Source organism: Ascidiella aspersa, chromosome 7 (genome assembly GCF_963924565.1).
Source record: "Ascidiella aspersa chromosome 7, kaAscAspe10.2, whole genome shotgun sequence".
NCBI classification, from domain to species: domain Eukaryota; kingdom Metazoa; phylum Chordata; class Ascidiacea; order Phlebobranchia; family Ascidiidae; genus Ascidiella; species Ascidiella aspersa.
In genome coordinates this window covers 6,246,837-6,270,206 of record NC_139453.1, presented here as the reverse complement: position 1 = coordinate 6,270,206, position 23,370 = coordinate 6,246,837, and the positions used below count along the sequence as shown (strand labels likewise).

Here is a 23,370-nt window from a genome sequence, read left to right as displayed (position 1 = left end):
TTCTCCTCGCTTCTCCTCTACTCTGCGAACTTCTGGTATGGAATAAACTAAACAAGCCCCTACAGGCCTGTTTTTTTGGAAAATAGAAAAAAATATCTCGGCATGTGACGCATGGTTTCGCTTACTCTTTAGTAGACAAAATTGCAGTGTCGTGAACAAGTAATTTTGAAATGACTTAAGTCCAAGTCGAGTCTTTTGCAAAAATAACCAAGTCAAGTCCCAGTCCAAGTCATCGGTTGCCCAAGTCAAGTCCCAGTCAAGTCATTTTGAGAGCAAGTTAATTTTAAGTCATGTCATTGACATAAAAGTAAACTGTTATACTATTAAAATTGGTAAACTTGTCCGATGATAAGCAACAATTTAACTAGAAAAACAACCTAAACGCAATATACAGCAATAAAACTTTTTAATATGTAAAACTTGAAATAAATTTTAAAGAATGACTTAAGTCATTACAACTCTGCAAAATTGAACTCTTTGTTAAAACTAAAAACTTCTGTTGAAACTGTTTTTGTAACTTCGTTTTCTAAGAGATTGCGGGAAGCATGAACTGTGCACCCGACCCCAAACGATTGTGATCTTATAAATAAAGACGAGTATAAGGCAAGGGTGCAAACTTTCCTTTTAATAATGTACAAAGTGTAAATTATCTTTACTGTACAGCTATTTGAAGCCGCAGGTGCAAAGTATATTTTAGAACAAATCTTTTTTCTAAAAATAGGTGTGTGTGAAATTGTTTGCTTAGCGAAGATCATTCTTCCGTGACAAAGTGCGAGTTCTCCGCAAAACAAGGTTTCTATGTTTTTGTAGACTGGCAATTAACAACTAACACCCAAGGAGGTTAGCCACCTTTGCCACTGCGTTACATAATATTTTATCAATAATAAAAACTTAACTCTTTAATTTAACTTTAAGGAATCTTAAATGAAACTCAAAGTTTTTTTGATAATCATTCAGATGATTGAAAGCAAATATCATCGTATTGATGATACTTTATGTCATTTATGTCGTTACGGGCTACCGATTTAAGGATACCAGATTTCGACGTAATAATATTGTAAAACAGTGAAAGGAAGTTTTTCTAATAGACTTTGGTTAAGCAGGAAAACTTTTGTTAAAAGTTGTGTGGGCTTTAAGAAGCATGTAGCAACTTAATTTGCCTGGGTATATACCGGTTAATAACTGGTGAAGTTTATAGCCGCAAAGCACAATCGTCAAGCGACTTTTATAGGTTTCAAATAGCGGTTCAACAAATAATCAGGTTACTATTCTAAAAGTTGATTTGTAATTATGTTTTATTAAAACTTGAGTGTTTCGATATTATTCCTAAACGGTTTTTGACTATTTGCTAATATTTTTTTGTGTTTTGAAAATGCAGGGTTTGGTGATCATTTTTGGGCGCTCTTTAACTATTGTACGTAAAAATTAATAAAAAAAAATTTTTCTTCAAATGCCGCTTACCACAATGCATATTATTTTGGTTAGGTTGCGGGTTAGCGTTTGGTCGAGGGTTCGTCAAGTTATTATTAATAATAAACATAATATTACTTGTCCCACCCTCACCCAAACGCTAACCTGCACCCTAACCCAAACAATATGTGTTGTGGTATGCGGTATTATTTTTTTTTTTTTTGGCATAACTTTTTTTGGGGGGATAAAATGGATAAATCGTGTGCACACCAAGCCGTTTTATTCTAGTGCATGTTTTAAACAGAATGCATCTCAATCATTATTTACCTTGCGATAATACATTATGTTGTATGACCAAATTTTAAATGTGCAAGTTTTTTTGCTCACCTGTGTTCAAAATAGTGCCACAAGCCAACCTTTTTTTTCAAAAAGTTAGATGTGCAATGCTTTATGTCAAATTTGTACAGAAAGTGCTTTTAAAAAATCTTAACTGTTTGTGTGTACCAGAATCAGACTTGTCTCATGAAAAACAAAAAGCAAAAATGCAAAAGCAAAATGTAAAAACTAATAAAAAAAACATATTGTAATTAACTCATTATACAAATCACTCAAAAACATATCAAATTCTTCATAACATAAAAAGAGTCAAATACTATATTCCAAATAGTAAATTACGTAATAAGAAGTCCATAGATTTTGTTATGATACTAAAACCTTAAAATTTAATATCACCCCACTAGTCAAAGCAATTTGTGAGCACTTCTGATTTAGTAAATCTATTGTTTTCTATCAGTGTTTGGGTTCTTGAAAAACTAGTCTGCATTTATTGGCACTTTTTGTTTGAAATATCTGGTGTACAGTTCCAAATTTTCAGGGTGTGCAATCAAGGTTTGATTACACCAGAGGTTCAGAATCTTGCCACAACTCAATAACCAATACAGCCTAAGTTTACTAGAATTTTGGTTGTTCACAGAAATGCCTTTAAATAATTCTTTGGTGTGCAGCTGGCAAAACTAGTAGGCTTTATAAGGTTTTTATTACAGTTGTGCATACATCCAAAACTGCACATGCAAAATCTTAGCGAGAAGTGCTATAAAATACAGACTTCACCCTATTAGATCTTGCCTTTAGGTGTGCTAATGTTTTTAAAACAACTTAATTATTTTATATTCGGAAATAAGTGACCCTTGTTGTTTGCAAGGCATTTCGTCCCATCCTAGGTCTCACTCATAATGTTCAGATCCTAACCACACCAATTGCTTTTAAATCTGAGATGCGTGCCCTTGCCACAGAATACAAGCTGGTTTTAAGGTTCTCATTTCAGCTACGCAATAAAACCTTTTAAATGCACACCTAAGATCTAGCAAAAAGCACTGTGAAATTTAGCCTCAACAGACCGTACCTTTAGGTTTGACAAAGTTGATAAAATTACATAATTATTTTATTCAGAAATGAGCGACCCGACTTACCCAGATGCCTCTCTAAGCAAACACACCCTGGAAAAAGTGAAGAAGGCCAAGGTTTCGATCGAGACCTTTTACTCGAACCTGGTCAACCAGCAGCTGGAGCGGGATGGAAGAATGCAAAACCTGGAGCGTTCTATGAATCTCGGGGGACTAACTGAAGAAGAGGTGAAAATATTTTTGATTAAAAAACCTGAAAAGTTTTCTTAACTTCTAAAAATTTAATTAATATCCGTATATAGAATAATTGCAAGAATATGTTAACAACTTGCTGGTATAGTCGTAGAGGCCCTAATTTTGTGAAGCAATTACAATATATATTTTTTTGTGAAGCGATTATAATATTTTTGTATATTTTGTTATCACCATGTTTAAATATTTAGTTAGCCTATGGTTTACTAAACAAGAATATTGTCAAATGTAATACCCAAATTCTTAAATTTTATTCTTCTCTCCTGATGTGCTTTTTTGCACTAAAAGAATATTGTGTGGGGTTAATTTGAAGGCTGATAAGTTTACAGTTTTTGTTATATTCTAATTAAATGAATTAACTGCTATAGGTTGTTGAAAATCTTTTAATAGTGTTTGCCTGAATTGCTAGCTATACAGTATTCTGCTGTTACTGAATTAAGGTCGACATTTATCTTGCAAGGGTCAAGGTGATTTCCATTATTACATATTCAGTGCACTATTGTTAAAAAAACTGTTAACATTTTTAAAACTTCTCCAAATTGTCCTAATTTAAATGCAGAGATTGGGGAAACAGCTTGTACACCAGTAAAGAACCAATGCATGAATAAACATTTTAACATTTGTAGTTTTAAATAAATTTAAATTTATCATATTCCAGAGAGAGCGACGAAGAAAAATCCATGCTGAAAAGGAAACTGAGTTTCTCCGATTGAAGAGAACTCGTCTCGGTTTAAGTGACTTTGAGATGCTGAAGATTATCGGGAGAGGGGCATTTGGCGAGGTATGAAAAGAAAGATATGTTACTCCTTTATTTTTGTTGTATGGGTGGCAAGCATTGGTGTATGGTTGTTTCCCGACCCGCTCCTCTCTGAGCCTGTGTACCTCAGTTGTTGTAGCGAAGGTTCGGTATGACCGAGGTCGTGAGTTCGAAACTTACTGCAGGCTAGTTGTTGTTTTTTAGGCTACCTTGCTTGCATAATAGATCAACAGATTCTGTGGGTCTGCGTTGGCTTTTGGTCTATTAGGTTTGCTTTTTAGGTTTTTAACTGCAAACACTTGTTTAATTTTTTTCTGTTATAGTGTAAAATAAAAATCCCAAAATAAATAGAAAGTCAATATTTTATCTTTACTTTTTTTAGGTGCGTTTGGTTCAGAAACGAGACACTGGACATATTTATGCCATGAAAATGCTGAGGAAAAAAGACATGATGGAAAAAGAGCAGGTTTGTCAAGATTGTTAAATTTTTTCTGGCTGAAGTTTTGTCTATACAGATACTATTCTTGTCATGATATTGGCCGAATTGCACAGCTCCTAATTCTCCAACACAAGTAAGTAGTGAGCGCTCTGTGAACTGTAACTCTTTATTGTGCACTTTTGACTAAGGGTGTCGAATATTTTATATTTGATAACAATATTTTGGTATGGCCAATTTGGCTATCCTTTATAAATTGCTTTAAACCAGGTATGTAAAATAAACAAAATACCTAAAATTGAGCCTTGCACACTTGTTAACTGTTGTATTGAATAAAGCTCCTATTACTGTTTCGGACCTATGTCGATAAGCGATAACAGATGTTTTTTGTCCACCAGTATAACTATATATATATTTAATTGACAATTTGCTGTAATATTTTTTTATTCATGTGGCTCATAGACATTATTTGAAGACCATTCATTTAAGGCTACAAATCATTGGTCAAAGACATGAATATCTCTTAATGGACATCATCAGTTTCTTTATAAACTTTAACAACCTAAGATGTATATTGTATATACAAGAAAATCCTCTTCCTTGACATAAACATGATTTCAGGTGGCTCATGTGCGAGCTGAACGAGACATCCTAGTTGAGGCAGAGAATGTTTGGGTGGTGAAGATGTTCTACTCTTTCCAGGACGTTTATAATCTTTATCTAATCATGGAGTTCTTACCTGGAGGTATGTAGTACAACTTCAAGTACTGGGTTTGCAATTTTTATTTTTTTTGGAATTTTAAACTTCGCAAAATTTAAGTTAGCTGTTATAATACTGGAGCTTGTAGTTCTAGGTTTTCCATATGTTTTTTTTTTTATCTCACAAAAGCTAAATTGGAATTTATAGAATTTTGACTATTATTTGGCTTGAATAGAGTTAAAACCCTAACACAGTGCTTCTCAACCTTTTTTCGCGGCGACCCAAATATTAAGCGTAAGTATGACGACTAAGCTTTGGCGACCCAATTGTTTTTTTTCTTGTAAGCGAACTAAAAAATAGCTAAGCGAACAAAAATAGGCATAAAGAATTTCAAATTGGAAAAATTATTTAAAGGCATTATTTGTATGGCTTCCTTAATTTTCCAAATTGAGAAATCTTTTTCAGAACCAATCTCAATTAGTATAAACATGGGCGCTAACTGCGGTCGGCGACCCACCAAATCAAACAGCATCCCATAGGTTGAGAAGCACTGGCTTAACACAAATACAAAATTATCAAATGAGGTTGGAAAGTGCACTAGGGAGCCGTTTCGATACTTAATTACATCAGTACAAGTTAGAATGACTATCAAAACTTCTATCTAAAGATGATGTTGACCTATTTAACCTTGTTATGCATAATCAAGCTATTCCCATTCGTGCTCATTGCTCAGCCTTTGACCATAATAAGATATAATTTTTGCTGCAATTCAAAGTGATTCCTCGATTACTTCAGGTGACATGATGACACTCCTTATGAACAAAGACACCCTGACAGAAGAACAGACCAAGTTTTACATGGCCGAATCTATCCTGGCCATTAACTCGATCCACGAACTCGGTTTTATACACCGCGACATCAAGCCCGACAACCTGCTGATCGACGCTAGGGGTCACATAAAGCTCTCCGACTTTGGCCTGTGCACTGGCCTTAAGAAGGCCCATCGCACCGATTACTACCGTGACCTCAGCTCGGCCCAACCCATTGATTTCTGTAGGTCTTTTATGCTTGGTTATATTGTTTGATTTTTAAGTTAAATTTGTTTGTTGGATCTCAGCTTGGCTTTATTGCTTGTTGAAATTGTAATTCTGTTATAAAGAAGCTAATTTGCTTGTTTTCACTGCTTTTAGAATTAACATATTCTCCAAGTTTTGTAATTTTTTTCCTAATTCTTATTACAAACATTTAATGTAAGTGGTTATTTTTTTGGTTATCATGGCATCCCAGCTTTTTCTTTGAATTTTTTTGTAAAGTTTTAATTCTATAAATGTTGATTGTTAATAGTGATTCGACTTTGTTATCTGGCTTGTGATATGTCTTTACGCTCACATACCTGCACTTAAATGCAACCATATTTGTTTGGGAATGGGAATCGTCAATAACTTCATTAAGTTATTGTCATTAAACTTTCATTAACAATAATTAATTACTATTAAAGTTTTTTTTCTCAAAAATTATGGCTACTTCAAGTATAGTACTTTAACGGACTGATTATAAAAGTAACTTAATCATGAACACACTCATATGATCCACTTACAAACAACCCATATCATACTCTCATAAACACATGAAGCATATGATCCACTTACAGGCAACCCATATGATACTCTCATAAACACATGAAGCATATGATCCACTTACAAACAACCCATATCATACTCTCATAAACACATGAAGCATATGATCCACTTACAAACAACCCATATCATACTCTCATAAACACATGAAGCATATGATCCACTTACAGGCAACCCATATGATACTCTCATAAACACATGAAGCATATGATCCACTTACAAACAACCCATATCATACTCTCATAAACACATGAAGCATATGATCCAATTACAAACAACCCATATCATACTCTCATAAACACATGAAGCATATGATCCACTTACAGGCAACCCATATCATACTCTCATAAACACATGAAGCATATGATCCACTTACAAACAACCCATATCATACTCTCATAAACACATGAAGCATATGATCCACTTACAGGCAACCCATATGATACACTTAAAAACACACTCATATCATACTCTCATAAACACATGAAGCATATGATCCACTTACAGGCAACCCATATGATACTCTCATAAACACATGAAGCATATGATCCACTTACAGGCAACCCATATGATACTCTCATAAACACATGAAGCATATGATCCACTTACAGGCAACCCATATCATATTCTCATAAACACATGAAGCATATGATCCACTTACAGGCAACCCATATGATCCACTTACAAACAACCCATATCATACTCTCATAAACACATGAAGCATATGATCCACTTACAGGCAACCCATATGATACACCTAAAAACACACTCATATGATACACTCATATCATACTTTCATAAACACATGAAGCATATGATCCACTTACAGGCAACCCATATGATACTCTCATAAACACATGAAGCATATGATCCACTTACAGGCAACCCATATGATACACCTAAAAACACACTCATATGATACACTCATATCATACACTCATAAACACATGAAGCATATGATCCACTTACAGGCAACCCATATGATCCACTTAAAAACACACTCATATGATACACTCATAAACACATGCATGTGATTAACTTGCAAACAACTCATGTGCTACACCAACCAACCCTTTTATGTTAATGACCATGTTTGTAAAGTAGGCATTGTTTAATTTTCAGCCACCAGACCACTAACCGCCAACGACTCCAGACGAAAGGCCGAGACGTGGAAAAGCAAGCGACGAAAGCTGGCCTACTCAACCGTGGGAACTCCCGACTATATCGCCCCTGAAGTATTCCAGCAGTCGGGTTACACGCTCACCTGTGATTGGTGGTCGTTGGGCGTTATCATGTACGAGTGTCTTATAGGTGAGACAGGGAGATTTTTAAACAAATTGTGGTGAAGAGGTGTTGGGCATGATGATGCTTGAAATATTGTTTAAGACTTCATTCTTACACAAAATTCCTTTGGAGAGGCTAACCAAAATAAGTCAGCCTGATCAGGATTGTAAAGCAAGGTCAGGCTAGAAAAACAAATAGCCTGTGGTGTGGTTTGAACTCACTACCTCTGGCAATACTGGAACTGTTGCTTTACCAACTGAGCTACATACTATAACAGGCTTAGTGGTGAAGCATCCTGTTCGTATAACTAGCCTTTGGTGAGGTTCGAACTCACAACCTCGGTCATACCGGGTCCTCCGCTCTACCAACTGAGCTACACAGGCTAAGAGGGGAGCAAGTCAAGAAACAACCATATCACCATGGCCTGCTGCATCTTGTTCATACATACAACTAAATCGAAGGGCATCAACATCCTGTATTTCTGCAACTGAAACATACATATACATCACACAGTGTGTATTGTCTATGTATGTTTCAGTTGATTCTTTTATGGATTGTTGTCCATTTTTACCTTTCTATACCATGGAAACTTCTAGATTTTTACGTTTGATTGTTTCATTTAGAAGTGCCAATATTCTATTTAATAAAGTGTAAATAGCTGTTATAATTACCGTTAGAAAACACCTAGCCTAATTCCTTTATACCCTGTTGTCAATCAAAGGTGATTTAAAGATTGTGACAACTTATTACAAACAATTTTGCCAAAAAAAAATGCCCAAGTTCTGCCTAATGTAGTTTGGCTTGAGTAAACGGTTTATTTTTAAATAACTTGTTTTTTCCATTCCCCTTTTTAAGTTTATAGATTCAATTGCTTTTGCTTAGGCATAATACTTTAATTAAAGTATACTAATGATTAAACAAACTTATCAAACACAATTTTTTGTTACTTTAAAATATTAAAAAATTTTTTTCTGTTTTAAGTTTCGGACTAAAATCGGCCATAGCAGTAAGTAAATAACTAAAAAATGTTTTTCAGGTTATCCTCCGTTTTGTTCCGAAAGTCCCCAGGAAACCTACCGCAAGGTCCTGAACTGGCGAAGCACCCTTGTTTTTCCCGATGAGGTTCCGATCGCAGACGTAGCCCGAAATCTAATTTTATCCTTGTGCTGCGAACCAGATAAAAGGCTCGGCCAAACTGGAGTTGACACACTTAAGAATCACCAGTTTTTCAAGTAAGATGCAGATAAAAAGCTCATTTGATGTAGTTGTTTTAATTTTTTGGAAATGGCTTTGTGGATTGTTTGGGGTTTTGTGGGATGTTTGCTTTAATGTAAAGCCAAACTTTGGCAGAGTTATTTGCATCATTTTTTTATTGGTTACTACGAAGTATACCTTCTCATGTGTGGATAGTCACACTGCTATAAGGACTGCTATTTTTATGAGGAATAAGAAATGTTTAAGGTGAATACTCAGCAATCGCCTCATAAGAGTGTCATGTAACTCATCAACCCACAATACATTGTTGGAAAATATCCATTATTTTCTATTCCACCTTTACAATTCACAGTTTGCGCCCATATCAGTTTCAAAACAAACCGACGCCATTAAGTCCAGAGTCTCCGCCGCCTTACATAGAGCTATGATGTAGCTGCTCTTAAGCCATCAAAATGCCCTTTTAACTAAAACCACAACCTTTCATCTTCGGTGACTTCGTAGTGTTTATTATTGTATTCTGTTGGTAATGAATTGCAAAGCCAAAAATTATCCACACTATGTCAATCTACTCGCATTGCAGTTCATTATCAAGCTACATTACCGATCCGTGCATATGACATAGTCTACCCAACTATTGTATTCTGTTCCTTTTGTGTTTAACCGTTTAAGTTTCCATATAGAAACGTCGACTGGGAGCACATTAGAGAACGACCTGCCGCAATCTCGGTGACTGTTCGTAGCTTGACCGACACCTCGAACTTTGACGAGTTCCCAGAGTCCGATCTTAAGCTAGGTGGGTTGAATTAAGTTGTCAGCTATACTTTATATAAGCGCTTCTTAACCGGTTCGTCGCAGCGGATATGAATAAAGAGTTATTTGAAACGTTCAAAATGCTTCCTACTTCTGAAAGGACGTTAATATTCTTATTCGCATTACCACAACCTCAAAGTCTCCAACCATTATGCTCCAAAATTGTGAACTTACTTGTTGTTTTTGTTGCAAAGTGCATAACCCTTACTCATTCTTCAGGGTCAAGCCTTAGTTCATCTATTGCTTTGGACACATAAGCATTGGCATGTGTTTTGTTTTGTGAGAGCTAAACATAGAAACAGTTTCGTTTGGCATGCTGTACTATCAGAACAATGGCGCGGTTTAATGCGTCTCACTTAAATTCATGGTTGTGGCTGTTTCTATTCATGAATTGCGTCATAAACTTTCTATTTATAGTCAGATTTCTAGTTTTGTTTGATAAAAATGAGTCACGTTTTTCAGTAAAGCTTTTAATTTAGTCACTTTTGACACTGAACCCTTTAATGATGTAACGCGCGCCCCTCTGTTGTTACATATTTACGACAACTTTATGGCACAAAAAAGGTTGCTTTTGGTTTTCCATGGTGTCGTTTCTAAGTTCCAACATTGTCATTTTTTGCTAATTTCAACATTGTCTTCCTAATTCATGCACTGTATTTCTGTTTAAAATCAAGTAGCAGTTCCCAATTTTACAGAAACGACTGTTTTTTGATAATTTAAACACTGCTTTTTTTTAATTTGTATCGTATTAAAAAATGGTTATTTTAAAAAGGGGCGGTTTTTTTATTGCAGATCAAATCGACGAATCAAAGGACTGGGTTTTCATCAACTACACCTACAAGCGGTTTGAAGGGCTCACACAGCGGGGAAGCGTTCTACTGCCGTAAACAACAGACGTCAGGCTGCAATAACAACAATATCATCGGTAAGGTCTTTTTCTAGCCACGGAACACTAAATGGTTTTGCGGAACACCAAATCAAAGTCTATAGCAATACAATCAAATAAAGCACAGCAATTTGTTCACTTATATATAGTTTTTTAATGTTATATCTAGGCTTTTTTAGATGAGCACAAACATGGTGTTAGGGCTGTATTGTTATTCTTAGCAGCAACATGTATTGTTATACAGTGACAACAATATCGCAATCCCATTCTTACGCATTTAATTAAGCAAAGCGCAACGAAACAATTAAATTGGCGCCTTAATATACTTTAATAAAACAAAAGCTACATACGTAATTGATTTTCGACTGGTTTCCCATAAAACATTAGTCAAACTAATAACGAACACCTGACGATGTTTCACGGAACACTAGTTTTTCGCGAAACGCCAGTTAAAAATCATTGATTGAAAGCAGTACTGCAAAGTCGGGTTAAAAAACAAACAGAGTCCGACTCTGGCAAAATGAGCGATCAGGCTCCGGCTCTAAAGCCTGTATTACACCCATTTATTTAACTAAAATTAAATGGGCATTCAGCAATCAATTCGTAAGGGGTTAGATGCAATTCACCACCCACAATACGTGGTTGGAAAATATTCCACCCTATGGTATTCCACCTTTACAGTTTACAGTTGGCGGCCTTTCAAACTTGCTGTTTTACCTTTGGTCAGATTTTTACTTTTAATCTTTTGAAAGCTACCGCGATGCACAGGTCTTCATTGATGCCTGAATTTATCATAGTTCTTTATTTATAAGCACACTTTTAGCACTGCGTAGGTTTGTCCATTTTAATTTAATTGTCAGTAAATATGCCCTCCAATTTGGTCGGTTATTGCGCGACGTCATATAGTGCTGTTGTTATATAGAAAGCGGATATGATGGTGCAAGTCTAAATTCCAAACACCTGAAGTTCTAAACAATCAATTTTTAATCGTTTAAAATATCAACTTTAATATAACGTTTGTGAGATAAAAAAATTGTTTGATTTTACGACGATTAAGATAAGGAAGTACTATATTTTCAATAGTCACCGGTGATTTTTGATTTATTGAAGCATAATTATGTGGTAAACGTAATTCAATTTTGTATTTTTTAATATGTTAAAGTATGGACAACACCAAACAATTAATATATACCGTTTATTGAGAAAAATATGTGTTGAACAACAGTTGAATCTACTGTTCTTGTTATTGGCTTTTTAACCTTTTAGGCTTTATGAAAATTTAGGCATACTTGTAATGAACAGACAAATATACGAAACCAATTGCTGGTTATATAATAAAACACTTGTTTTACAGTCTTCTCCAATTCTTCATCACAAGAACGCATCATCATCATCATCTGTATATCATCACAGACTGACATAGCGCTTATAAGGTGTTTCACACTCGCGTTCATTGAAAATCTTATTCTTGGAAGCTCTTTGGCCTTCAAGCATCGCCATAACGCCAAATAACGCCACATAATCTCTTTTATATTGCGGTGTAATCAGGTGGCACTATACAAAGACAAATTGTATTAAAATGTTGATAAGCTTCCGCACAATCGACAACCGTACTTAATCGGGTCAAAGCAGAATTTCGATTTAATTATAGATAAGGCATGGTTGTGCGAAAGCTTGTCGAGAATTCAATACACTTTGTCTTTATATAGTGCCACCTGGTTACCCTATTTAAAATTAGACAAATACCGCCATTTACAAGATTTTCTATTTTGGTTTTCGTTCTAACTTATACTTTTAACGAAAACCGCAAACACTCTACATTTTTTCTTATATTTTAGTTGATAAAATATTATCTTTTCTGAAAGTATAGCATTTGGCGAAATCGGTAAAACATAACTGCAGTGCTGTGAAGTCTTGATATAACATAATCATCTACTTTATATTGACGGAGGCTGCAATTAAAAAAAATCGTAGTAAAATATTTATCAATGTATAGCTATGTTGTATTATAGTAAAAATCAAATGGCGAAATCTTCGATAAAATCATTTTTTACAGACGTTTTAAAAAACACATATACGTTCGGACGGGCGCTAGGTTAAAATGTGTATTCCGCTTTTTTAAAGTGTTGAAATTACGATAAATCCAAAGTTTATTGTTAAAATTCACACCGTATGTCCTTGTTGCCCACATAACCGGTTGGAATGAGTATCCTATTGATCTCATTTTTTTACCTTTTACTAATATAGGCAAGTGGTTCTTTAACTGTCAGTAAATACCCTAAGATGGTCGTTTTACGCCCTTTATAAGTTATAGTAAAGAAAAACTAGATATCAAAACGACTTTCAAACATTTAATTGCTTACGTTTTTAATTAAAAAAAATCAACGAACGTTACCCAGTAAGATAAATGTTAAAGACTAACAGTAACAGGCAAATTACATTCCTGGCCTATTCGACTTAATTAATTTCACTGTTCTTTAAGGTATTTGAAAGAAACGCGTTTAAAAATGAACCACCCTGATATCGGACGAGTAGCGACACTAGCACTTGGTATCGGGTATCAGCTTCGACCCGATATTATCGGTCATTCCTACTTGAGACTATATAATTCCGCATATGTTATAACGTTTCATCATCCTTAAACGTGTAAATAGCTCATGTTGAGCGCCATGCATCTCTCGTCAACGTCAACTCTTACCGTCAGTTACTGTTTTCTTCACAGAGGCGTGTTTGTTCCCTGATTCCTGGTCAATTCGATTTGGTTTCTAAAACCACCGGGGGAGTCCTAATTTGAAACCTCGTGAGAAACCCCGTGAGAAACCCCGTGAGAAACCCCGTGAGAAACCTCGTGAGAAACCCCGTGAGAAACCCCGTGAGAAACCCCGTGAGAAACCCCGTGAGAAACCCCGTGAGAAACCCCGTGAAAAAACCCGTGAGAAACCTCGTGAGAAACCTCGTGAGAAACCCCGTGAGAAACCCCGTGAGAAACCTCGTGTGTTCGAATAAATTTCAAGAGGTAAAATCAAACGGCGTTTAGTCAAAGTCATTTTCCTAGATTTGAAAATGAGACTTTTCGGTTCGACTTCAGGCACATTTTAGTTGACTGGGGGTGAATTAACTAACCGACGACGATAAACGAAATACATAGATTTTTTGTTTGTAAAAATTTTTTCAAACTTATCTCCAAACTTTGTACCGAACTTTTGCTTTTTTCAAATTTTCCTTTTTAAATTGTATCACAGTAAAATCGTTTCGACAATTTCATCGATTAAGCACCAGTAGTACGTTTTGTTACTCGCGCGATTAGGAATTTTAATCTTTATGACGTAATGTCGACGTGTATGCCGCCTATGACGTAATTACTCATGTGCAGCAAACGTGACGTCAACATTTTAAGTAACACGTCACCATCAGCGAAACGTCTGAAAGTGGCATGATTCGATTTCATCACGTTATAGTTTGCCGCTCGCCCATTTCCGGTGTTAACTATGACGTCACTCATCCGACGCGCTCCTGACGTCATCGCTGCATTTCACACGTCACCAACACGCACACACACACGCGCACGTGATCCTGATTTTGCACAATCGCTAATCTTCTCTTGTTCTTTCGTTTGACGTCGTGGTACTGGATGGCACACAAACGCCGGTGCTTTCCCCGTTTTGAGACTAAAAGTCGTCCAGCAATTTCAGGAGTTGATTGTCTTTGCGTTGTTTCTGCAAGGAATACCATTTTTTTAGGTTTTACGTTGTTTTAATGTATTTTTCTGGGCGATTTCAGCAGCCGTGCTTTCCGTTGGCAAAACCTAACTTTTTTGCAAATTTTACTTATCCAAGATTAACTGCTGAAATAAAATTAAAATGAAAAAATTCTCTAAACTTTTACGTTTCACAGCCCCTACAACGCTTGACGTCTGTTGTTTTTATTCTTACTTGATAACTTGAAAAAAACGTTACACTCCTGGAAATATCGACATTGAAAAAAAGGCGTATAGATACTTGTTAGACGTGTTACGTTTCATATTTTGTTTCGCTTTACTTCTTTGCTTCCGAGTGTATATTGATGACATTGTGTACTGCTTTATCTTTGAACCGCACTTTTATTGTTTTGCTTTGGCACAATGGTCGAAATTAGATTGCGCGAACGGCGTTCTCTTTTATTTTTTCGAGCACTGCTGCAGTTCGGCAATGCGATTTGGGCAAATATATCATGCCAAGAAATTTCGTGCCGTATATTCTGTTATGAATCCAAGAGAAAACAAAATAAGCTATTAAAATAGCGGTTTTTTAGATAATTCAACATTGAGCTGCTTGTTTTTTATACGGCACAAAACTTAGATGTAAATGAGCCTATATTTCAACAATTATTCTCCACATTTCAGATGAAACGCATCACATATATATTATATCCGAACCAGAATTTTAGAAACCGGTTTTGAAAACAACTAGACCTATGTCGATTGTCGAACTAAACCAGAACTTTTAATTTCTAGGAAAAATAACTTTGACGTGTTTAAGCTGACGTCATTAAGTTATGTCACAAAGTGACGTCGCAATGTTTCGTCGACACATAACGTCACAAAATTTCATATAAAAGTGACGTCATGATGAAGTAACCTTAAAACACCACACGGCTTGTTTATTTTGTTAGAAGCTTATGATTAGGGAGAGATGTTACTTTTAATACAGGGGTGAGAGTATAATAAGTTTCTACCCGAACGCATAAAAAATTTAGAGAAATTACTTCACAAAGTTATGTCTAGTGTAGACGTCTGAAACATGTAACCTTGTCGTTTAGGCCCTTATAGTATCCAGAAATACACAACTGAAGGCCTAGTTTAAATACACTTTGATATATGGCGGGATGGATGGTGAAAAAAGGGACATGGCTTTGACTAAAAAACGATCGTTTTACCAGTACTAGGGTTCCTCTTTTTCCCGGATATTTTTACTCCCGGGAAACGGGAATGGAAAATTGAAAATTTCCGGGAATCCAAGGATTTCCGACGAAAAATTTATACCTAAAATTTCGTCATTATGACGTTTAAAATTATTTTATATTAACTCCAAACAATTGATGAATCTCATTTATGATCTGTTGTCTTGCTTCTGCAATCATACAACACCTTCCCGTATTAAAGTCAGCACCCTTTTTCGTTTTTATTTAAAAAAAGCGCATTTTTTTTGGTAGAATAAATTTAATTAGTTTTTTTCCGCTGGTAAGCGCAAATAAAGCAACTTATGCAACGACTTTAGCAGGTTTGGTCATATATTTTTCCTTATATCAGTAAAAAACGACAATTCTTTTTAAGTTTTGCTATTTTGGCGAATAACCGGGATTAAAAAGTTTTTTCCCGGGATTCGGGATTGTTAATTCGCGGGAAATCCCGGGAATTTCCCGTCGAAACATTCCCGGAGAGGAACCCTAACCAGTACCTGCAAAAATTGTTTTACTGAAACGCCGTTCTGGCTTACTTTTGCCACTGTTTCTATACAAAGCTACTTACAAAGATATTATCGAATCGCGCAATACCTTTACATCGTTCAAGCAAAGATACTTTTCTCTTTGGTTCAAGTTACGATACAGGATGCAAATTATTATCACTCTTTTTTTTTTCCTTCAATGTAAATACCGTTTTATTATATTGTATTGCATAAATAACTTGTTGTTTATTAAGATTAGACAGCTGATTTATCATTAAATTAGATAAGACAGCCTCTATTATCCTACCCAATAAAAATTAACGACAACATCTAGTGGTTGAAAGTAGTCACAATGTATCCCCTTAAATTTGTCAAAAACTTTATTATTTATTTCCCAAAACAATATTTCTCATTAGGTTAGTTTGTTTTTAAGTCTTTCGTATGTTTCGTGCAGTAAAATTTAATAAGGCCTATAAAATTACGAACTTCCCTGCAAAGGGCTCCTTATTGATTGCTTTATTTAGCATTTAAACAGGTTAGTCGACGGAAAATAGTTTTTTCGTTGACATCCTCTCTAGTGATAGAGCCACATGTAGCTAAGATGGGTAATACCAATTTACGGAATGATGAATGGTCGGAACGCTCATTAATTTAGGTGTAACCCCGTTAAAACAATTATTAAACCAAAGCACAATATTTGGGTTAGGGTGGGGGTTTGGGTGAAGGTGGGTCAAGTGTTATTATATTTAATAATAATACTGTGAGCGTTGCGACAATTCATCATTCCTTAAATTAGTGTTACCCGCTAAGAGTATTATCAGGAAAATTGTGCCCAGTTTTCCTAAAATGTGAACAAATACCTAATAGGAAGATGGTATTTACCCGGACAGCAAAAATTAAAACGATACATAATCACAAATAGGTGTAAGTGTACGCAAGCGAGATACTTCCTAAGGTTATTTAGCCGGCTAACAAACTGATTAAAATATCACCCCCCTAAATCATATCGGTGTATTTTTACTAATTATGTGTTTGGGCGCTTCTCTTTTTATAGTAGCCTAACAAAACGACCATTGTCATTTCGGCGAAATAATTTTTCATGCTTTTTTCAACATTTTTTACGCCGTTTACCACAATTTCACTTTTTTTTGCCTACCTATAAAACTGACTAAAATTAAATATTTTCGCGTTTTTTGTCATCAATATAGTCAAATTGTCAATTCATTCAGATATTGTCAGCGAAATAGGTTTTCCGTAGCCCATTTGTGCTTAAAAACAAAAAAAATTAAAGTTTGGGGGGTACATTTGGTCGAATTTTTGAAAACTATCCGCACATTAAAATTTCCTAAAAATTTACATACAACGACTAGAAAGTATCCTTAACAAGATAAGCATAGTCTCCCACTCTGGTCATTCAGATATTTTCAGCGAAATAGGTTTTCCGTAGCCCATTTGTGCTTAAAAACAAAATAATTAAAGTTTGGGGGGTACATTTGGTCGAATTTTTAAAAACTATCCGCACATTAAAATTTCCTAAAAATTTACATACAACTACTAGAAAGTATTCTTAACAAGATAAGCATAGTCTCCCACTCTGGTCATTCAGATATTTTCAGCGAAATAGGTTTTCCGTAGCCCATTTGTGCTTAAAAACAAAAAAAATTAAAGGTTGGGGGGTACATTTGGTCGAATTTTTAAAAACTATCCGCACGTTAAAATTTCCTAAAAATTTACATACAACTACTAGAAAGTATCCTTAACAAGATAAGCATAGTCTCCCACTCTGGTCATTCAGATATTTTCAGCGAAATAGGTTTTCCGTAGCCCATTTGTGCTTAAAAACAAAAAAAAATTAAAGTTTGGGGGGTACATTTGGTCGAATTTTTAAAAACTATCCGCACATTAAAATTTCCTACAAATTTACATACAACTACTAGAAAGTATTCTTAACAAGATAAGCATAGTCTCCCACTCTGGTCATTCAGATATTTTCAGCGAAATAGGTTTTCCGTAGCCCATTTGTGCTTAAAAACAAAAAAAATTAAAGTTTGGGGGGTACATTTGGTCGAATTTTTAAAAACTATCCGCACATTAAAATTTCCTAAAAATTTACATACAACTACTAGAAAGTATCCTTAACAAGATAAGCATAGTCTCCCACTCTGGTCATTCAGATATTTTCAGCGAAATAGGTTTTCCGTAGCCCATTTGTGCTTAAAAACCAAAAAAGGAGAGTTTGGGGGGTACATTTGGTCGAATTTTTAAAAACTATCCGCACATTAAAATTTCCTAAAAATTTACATACAACTACTAGAAAGTATTCTTAACAAGATAAGCATAGTCTCCCACTCTGGTCATTCAGATATTTTCAGCGAAATAGGTTTTCCGTAGCCCATTTGTGCTTAAAAACAAAAAAAATTGAAGTTTGGGGGGTACATTTGGTCGAATTTTTAAAAACTATCCGCACATTAAAATTTCCTAAAAATTTACATACAACTGCTAGAAAGTATCCTTAACAAGATAAGCATAGTCTCCCACTCTGGTCATTCAGATATTTTCAGCGAAATAGGTTTTCCGTAGCCCATTTGTGCTTAAAAACAAAATAATTTAAGTTTGGGGGGTACATTTGGTCGAATTTTTAAAAACTATCCGCACATTAAAATTTCCTAAAAATTTACATACAACTACTAGAAAGTATCCTTAACAAGATAAACATAGTCTCCCACTCTGGTCATTCAGATATTTTCAGCGAAATAGGTTTTCCGTAGCCCATTTGTGCTTAAAAACAAAAAAAATTAAAGGTTGGGGGGTACATTTGGTCGAATTTTTAAAAACTATCCGCACATTAAAATTTCCTAAAAATTTACATACAACTACTAGAAAGTATCCTTAACAAGATAAGCATAGTCTCCCACTCTGGTCATTCAGATATTTTCAGCGAAATAGGTTTTCCGTAGCCTATTTGTGCTTAAAAACAAAAAAAATTAAAGTTTGGGGGGTACATTTGGTCGAATTTTTAAAAACTATCCGCACATTAAAATTTCCTAAAAATTTACATACAACTACTAGAAAGTATTCTTAACAAGATAAGCATAGTCTCCCACTCTGGTCATTCAGATATTTTCAGCGAAATAGGTTTTCCTAAAAGTTTTCTTGTCTCGAACGTCGCACAAACCCTTCAAAGAATCCGTTTCCAAGACAGCTTATGCAAGCTCGCCATCTATTTTCGCCGTTGAAGCAACAGCCGATTTATTTTCACCGCAACCTGCATTATTCCCTACGTCACCGACGTAACGAAGCAACCCGACGAACTTCCCTGGAACCTACGCAGCTTCACACATCTTCTGGAGGGGGGTCCTGTAGCGAACCTATCGATGTCTATCCACGTTCACCAAAGCGCGCAGATCGCATTTTTCTCTATTTCGCTATTGTACATTTATAAACGTGTGTTTGTGCTGTGCCATCTCTTTACCTTAACTTAACCATGTCGCAGCTACGCAATAAAGCACCAACCGCTTTAGGGGTATATTGAGCTTGATTTTAAAACTATCCGCGCATTAAAATTGCCTAAAAATTTCAATATAACTACTAGAAAGTATTCTTAACAAGATAAGCATAGTCGCACACTCTTATAATTTAGATATTTCCAGCGAAATAGGTTTTCCGAATGTCATACGTAAACCTGTCTTTGGCGCCTTCCGCCACTTTTTCCTACTTTACCTGCGTAACGTGCGTGAGATTTATCCGTTTTCCTTCTCTCTTGAGCGATATTGCTTTTCAACGTTTCATTTGCATATAATATCACATTGTTGTTTTACTAATTGGTTGTAAATACGATCGGTTGGTATGTTTCTTCTTGTTTGTGTAAGTAATGTGAACGAACAAACTTATTCCAAAGTGCCAATAAAACCGGACTGGGTAAACATTAGTGTGGGTTGATTTAAGTAATTTTGTTAGGAATCATTTACAACCTAGTCATAGCGATAATATAGTTCCTAATTGATAGACATCAAGCCAAAACACTTACAAATATTTGTGCTCGAATCCCGTAATTCATGTACTGCTAGGCCTATCATATTATATGTCCTCTTTTGGGACAATTTGTCCTCTTTTTTCAAGAAAAGTTAATGGTCCTCCGAGGACGCTCAAAAATGCCCAAATGTCCTCTTTGATCGCATTTCGAGGTATTTGCTTGCATTTTCAACAAGACTTTTAGGCAAGATGTGGAATTTATTTTTGAAAATTTACTGTAGCCATTAAACATGCTGAATTGCCGGTTTAAAGGTTTTCCAACCATTTGCCAAAGAAAGTCGGCATGTTGCTTAAACCGTCTAGCTAACCCTTCTGATTAATAATTTTCTATGAAACGGAAAACACAGCGTTTTTTTTAACTGAGATCACTACAATTTACGAAGCTCGCCAACGCATTTTGCTAAGTTAAATTACTCGAACGTTCACGTAGCGGAACTTGGAACTTATGCCGGACAGAGCCATGGCGAGTGAGGTTTTCAGTTTTACGTCCCACATGATATAGTAAATACAAATGTTATTTATTCCAACGGACCGCTACATCCTGGACCTACAACATACGGAACATGTATGTACATTGTATTGTATGATGCAGCCTATTTTCGCGCTCAGCGCGAATTTACTACTTATGTTGTCTTTTCTGACATAAAGTATCGTTAAGTGCCATTCGATATTTTCTGTCTATTAGTAATACACATATCATCGAAGGTATAACGGCCCCATTTAATTACAGTTTTGCTAACTATATAGATAAACCATAAACGTTATCCCTTTTTCGTACTATTTTTATTCAATTTTATATATAATAACAGGCTAGCAACAGGGGGACTTGTACTTTTTTGCGCGAATCTATAATGTTTTTGCAAAATTGCCGTTATATTTTGTGTCGTCACATTTTTGGAACACAATAACGCAATGTTTAATTTTTGTTCTCAACATCACAGACTTACAATTGTGGAATAAATGCCCTCAAAAATGTTTGTCAAAATCAGCTCGTGTCGAGCACGAGCAATTTGTTGTGTGCGCAATTCGAAAAGCCTCCTGAAATAGGCTTACAGTTTAGCCAATTCAAGCAATAAAACTAAATTTGTTTCGCGCTTCGTGCGACCAGCAATGTGCTTAACTATTTTCATGTTGTCCACTGACATTTCATTACAAAATGCCGAATTGCTTTTCATAGGGGGGAGCAAGGCATAGGAAAATTACTAAAGAGGCAGTGCGACTCAAAAAAGGTTAAGAACCACTGATGATCTAAAATGATCCACTGATCTAAAGTGATCCACTATTTTTGTAAAGCCTGGAGACGTTTTTAGGAAATTTTAATGTGCGGATAGTTTTTAAAAATTCGACCAAATGTACCCCCCAACCTTTAATTTTTTTTTTTTTAAGCACAAATGGGCTACGGAAAACCTATTTCGCTGAAAATATCTGAATGACCAGAGTGGGAGACTATGCTTATCTTGTTAAGAATACTTTCTAGTAGTTGTATGTAAATTTTTAGGAAATTTTAATGTGCGGATAGTTTTTAAAAATTCGACCAAATGTACCCCCCAAACTTTAATTATTTTGTTTTTAAGCACAAATGGGCTACGGAAAACCTATTTCGCTGAAAATATCTGAATGACCAGAGTGGGAGACTATGCTTATCTTGTTAAGGATACTTTCTAGTCGTTGTATGCAAATTTTTAGGAAATTTTAATGTGCGGATAGTTTTTAAAAATGCGACCAAATGTACCCCCCAAACTTTAATTTTTTTTGTTTTTAAGCACAAATGGGCTACGGAAAACCTATTTCGCTGAAAATATCTGAATGACCAGAGTGGGAGACTATGCTTATCTTGTTAAGGATACTTTCTAGTAGTTGTATGTAAATTTTTAGGAAATTTTAATGTGCGGATAGTTTTTAAAAATTCAACCAAATGTACCCCCCAACCTTTAATTTTTTTTGTTTTTAAGCACAAATGGGCTACGGAAAACCTATTTCGCTGAAAATACCTGAATGACCAGAGTGGGAGACTATGCTTATCTTGTTAAGGATACTTTCTAGTCGTTGTATGTAAATTTTTAGGAAATTTTAATGTGCGGATAGTTTTTAAAAATTCGACCAAATGTACCCCCCAAACTTTAATTTTTTTTGTTTTTAAGCACAAATGGGCTACGGAAAACCTATTTCGCTGAAAATATCTGAATGACCAGAGTGGGAGACTATGCTTATCTTGTTAAGAATACTTTCTAGTAGTTGTATGTAAATTTTTAGGAAATTTTAATGTGCGGATAGTTTTTAAAAATTCGACCAAATGTACCCCCCAAACTTTAATTTTTTTTGTTTTTAAGGACAAATGGGCTACGGAAAACCTATTTCGCTGAAAATATCTGAATGACCAGAGTGGGAGACTATGCTTATCTTGTTAAGGATACTTTCTAGTAGTTGTATGTAAATTTTTAGGAAATTTTAATGTGCGGATAGTTTTTAAAAATTCAACCAAATGTACCCCCCAACCTTTAATTTTTTTTGTTTTTAAGCACAAATGGGCTACGGAAAACCTATTTCGCTGAAAATATCTGAATGACCAGAATGGGAGACTATGCTTATCTTGTTAAGAATACTTTCTAGTAGTTGTATGTAAATTTTTAGGAAATTTTAATGTGCGGATAGTTTTTAAAAATTCGACCAAATGTACCCCCCAAACTTTAATTTTTTTTGTTTTTAAGGACAAATGGGCTACGGAAAACCTATTTCGCTGAAAATATCTGAATGACCAGAGTGGGAGACTATGCTTATCTTGTTAAGAATACTTTCTAGTAGTTGTATGTAAATTTTTAGGAAATTTTAATGTGCGGTTAGTTTTTAAAAATTCGACCAAATGTACCCCCCAAAATCTGTGTTTTTTTCCAAAAACTCTTTTCGAGTTTTATTTATATTAGCAAAATTAATGGATTACGGCAATGCTGTTTCGGTGGAAATATCTGATGGCCAGAGTAGGAGACTAATGCTTGGTAGGCAAACTTTATTGTTGTTGCATTGTATTTTTTAGAACTTTTGGATGTGTGCAAATTGTTTAAAATTTATTCTAAAACAAAGATTTTAACAGATATATTTTAAAAATGTGTTGTTGTTGTGACAATCTA

At 35.1% G+C, this 23,370-nt stretch overlaps 1 protein-coding gene across 1 annotated transcript; it reads left to right on the top strand.

Annotated features, from left to right (window-relative positions):
* Positions 1–1,095: 1,095 nt before the first annotated feature.
* Positions 1,096–12,407, top strand: LOC146137441 (serine/threonine-protein kinase 38-like). Its single transcript, XM_083393267.1, has 11 exons — positions 1,096–1,261; positions 2,860–3,041; positions 3,724–3,846; positions 4,205–4,288; positions 4,880–5,003; positions 5,754–6,011; positions 7,718–7,906; positions 8,916–9,111; positions 9,775–9,887; positions 10,697–10,829; positions 12,145–12,407. Exons 2-10 carry the CDS (start codon positions 2,862–2,864, stop codon positions 10,789–10,791), a joined length of 1,362 nt encoding a protein of 453 aa, XP_083249393.1. The 5' UTR covers positions 1,096–1,261; positions 2,860–2,861; the 3' UTR covers positions 10,792–10,829; positions 12,145–12,407.
* The last annotated feature ends 10,963 nt before the right edge of the window (positions 12,408–23,370 follow it).

What these genes read in the sequence shown, in the direction of transcription:
- LOC146137441 (XM_083393267.1), top strand. Translation starts at nt 2,862, where the DNA reads ATGAGCGACCCGACTTACCCAGATGCCTCTCTAAGCAAACACACCCTG. An exon ending in CATGGAGTTCTTACCTGGAG is followed by an intron (nt 5,004 to 5,753) that starts GTATGTAGTACA and finishes CGATTACTTCAG; the next exon opens with GTGACATGATGACACTCCTT. An exon ending in GGCCCAACCCATTGATTTCT is followed by an intron (nt 6,012 to 7,717) that starts GTAGGTCTTTTA and finishes TTTAATTTTCAG; the next exon opens with CCACCAGACCACTAACCGCC.